This window comes from Octopus bimaculoides, chromosome 11 (genome assembly GCF_001194135.2).
Source record: "Octopus bimaculoides isolate UCB-OBI-ISO-001 chromosome 11, ASM119413v2, whole genome shotgun sequence".
Taxonomy (NCBI): Eukaryota; Metazoa; Mollusca; class Cephalopoda; order Octopoda; family Octopodidae; genus Octopus; species Octopus bimaculoides.
Window position 1 is genome coordinate 13,378,924 of NC_068991.1, and position 2,905 is coordinate 13,381,828.

Consider the following 2,905-nt stretch of genomic DNA (forward strand, 5'->3'; position numbering starts at 1 on the left):
CCGTACATCATTTCAACAGAATCTTTAGCTCTGGATGTTAATTCTCAGATTCCTATTTCCAGGCCAGACAACGCGAAGAATAAGGCGCGACCAAATCTGGTCCCACGTCGGAATCCTGTCAAAGGTTCTGTTAATGATCCGAGGAAGAAAAAGCAGCGGAAGCAGGATGAAGCGGGGGAAAAAGAAAAAGAAGACGAGGAAGGAGAGGAGGAGGAAGAGGAGAAAGAACAGGTAGAGGAAGATCAGGAGGATGAAGCTGATGATTGTGATGATGATGGTGGTGGTGGCAGTGATGATTATGATGATGATGTTGATATGAAACAGAAGGGTCCAGAGAATGGGGATGATGATTCGGATGAGGAGAAAGAGAACAGCCTGGATGGTGGCAGCGGAACACCAAAGTCAGGTGAGTGGAGATTCTTTATTCTTTTATTCTTTTACTTGTTTCAGTCACTTGACTGTGGCCATGCTGGGGCATCACTTTAAAGCGTTTTAGTGAAACAAATCAACCCTCAGGACTTATTCTTTGTAAGCCTAGTATTTATTCTATCGGTCTCTTTGGCCAAGCTGCTAAGTTACGGGGACGTAAACACACCAACACTGGATGTCAAGCGGTAATGGGGGACAAACACACACACATACACAAATACACACGCACACACACACACACACTCTCACATGATGGGCTTCTTTCAGTTTCCGTCTACCAAATTCACTCACAAGGCTTTGGTTGGCCCGAAGCTATAACAGAAGACACTTACCCAAGGTACCATGCAGTAGGACTGAACCCAGAACCATGTGGTTCAGAAGCAAGCTTCATCTCGCACCTGGTGAAATATTTACAACTGTTGCACAGTGTCAGGACAAAGAGGCACAATGCACGTGTGCATGCATACGCTGACACACACACACATACATATATTCAAACACACACATACACACACACACACACACACACACACAAATGATAGGCTTCTTTTAGTTTCTTTTTACCAAATCCATTCACAAAGCTTTGGTTGGCCTTGAGCTACAGCAGAAGACACTTTCTCTAAGCGCCATGCGTTGGAACTGAACTCAGAGCCACATGTTTAGGGAACAAACTTCTTAACCCTTTCATGACTGTATTTATTTTGAGATGCTCTGTGTTTCTCTCGATTATTTTAGATATAACAAAGAATTTAGTAAAATAACATACTTATCATTACGCTCATGTTAGGAAGATAAACTGTGACTAAGGTTTGGGGGAAGATTTTAATTCAGAATTTACGGAAACAAGACATTTGTACTACAGACCCAGAGCCTGTTTCAGCCGGGTTGGTGTCAAAAGGGTTAACCACCCAGGTGCACATATATAAGTTCAGACACCACTGGAGCTGACTTCTGTTTTCATTCTTTTGAGGATCAGTAAAAATCAATACCAGTTATGTACTGAAATAAGTGTAATCAATTTACTCCCTATCCTAAAGTTGCCAGCTTTGTGACAAAATTTGATACCTTTATAAGTACCAGTTGAGTACAGGGGTCAGTGTAATTGACTTAACCTCTCCCCGAAATTGCTGGCCTTGTGCCAAAATTTGAAATTATTATCATCATCATCATCATCATCATCATCACCACCACCACCATTATTATTATTATTATTATTATTATTAAGGTGGCGAGCTGGGAGAATTGTTAGCATGCCGGCCAAAATACTCAGTGTTTCGTCCAGCTCTACGTTCTGAGTTCAAATTCCACCCTGGTCAACTTTGCCTTTCATCCTTTTGGGGGTCAATAAAATAAGCACCAGCCGAGCATTGGGGGTCGATGTAATCAACTTATTTCCTTCCCAGAAATGACTAGCCTTGTGCCAAAATTTGAAATAATCATCATCCTTATTATTATTATTATTATTATCTTTATCATTATTACTTCTGTTTCTTTTGTGTTGCAGGTAAAAGAGAGAAGAAAGGCACCTCATCTCCAACAGTTTTCCCCTCATCAAGCAATGTAACAAACCCTTTCAAAGTAAGATATTTTAGGGTTTCTATGTTTTGGAGGAAGAAATGATCACTTCATTTGTTTCCTTTTAGTTGTTACGATTTTCTGTTTTTAATTATATCGTTTTCATTTTGTAATCCCATAAACCCCAAAAGTCCCTTAAATTTCATAAATCTCATATATCCCATAAATCTCATAAATCTTGTGAATCTCATAAATGCAATAAATATCATAAATCCTATAAATCAACATGAATATTGTAGATCCCATAAATTCCATAAATCTCATAAATCCAACAAATCCCATAAATATCCTAAATTCTATAAATCCTTTATATCCCAGGAGTTCCATAAATCCCATAAGAGCTCTGTGGATGTGTGTGTGTGTGTATGTGCACATGTTTTTCTGTCTGATTATGCTGACCCCCTCATTTTAAATTGATTTATGTTAACAGATTGGGACCCCACAGAAACCCCTCCCGGCCATGAAAGGTACTCAGGTTTTTGATTCCATGACTCGAAGTAAACCAGTGAAGCTGTTGAGTTCTTCTGAAGCCGTTAAGCTGAAGACGGGATCACGGAAGGTAGGTCTTTCCTCTGTCATCATCATCGTCGTCATCATCATCATCATCATCATCATCATCATCACTATCAACATCATCATCATCATCATCATCACTATCAACATCATCATCACTATCAACATCATCATCATCATCATCACTATCAACATCATCATCACTATCAACATCATCATCATCATCTTCACTATCAACATCATCATCATCACTATCAACATCATCATCATCATCATCATCATCACCACTATCATCATCACCATCATCACCATCATCACTATCAACATCATCATCACTATCAACATCATCATCATCTTCACTATCAACATCATCATCATCATCATCACT

At 39.3% G+C, this 2,905-nt stretch overlaps 1 protein-coding gene across 1 annotated transcript in view; it reads left to right on the top strand.

Moving 5' to 3' along the window:
* LOC106867383 (WD repeat and HMG-box DNA-binding protein 1) overlaps positions 1-2,905 on the top strand; it is a 38,985-nt gene that overhangs the window by 31,121 nt on the left and 4,959 nt on the right. Inside the window, exons 22-24 of the mRNA XM_052971559.1 lie at positions 63-406; positions 1,934-2,007; positions 2,435-2,563. Coding sequence (XP_052827519.1) covers positions 63-406; positions 1,934-2,007; positions 2,435-2,563 — 547 coding nt within the window. The remainder of the gene's footprint in view (positions 1-62; positions 407-1,933; positions 2,008-2,434; positions 2,564-2,905) is intronic.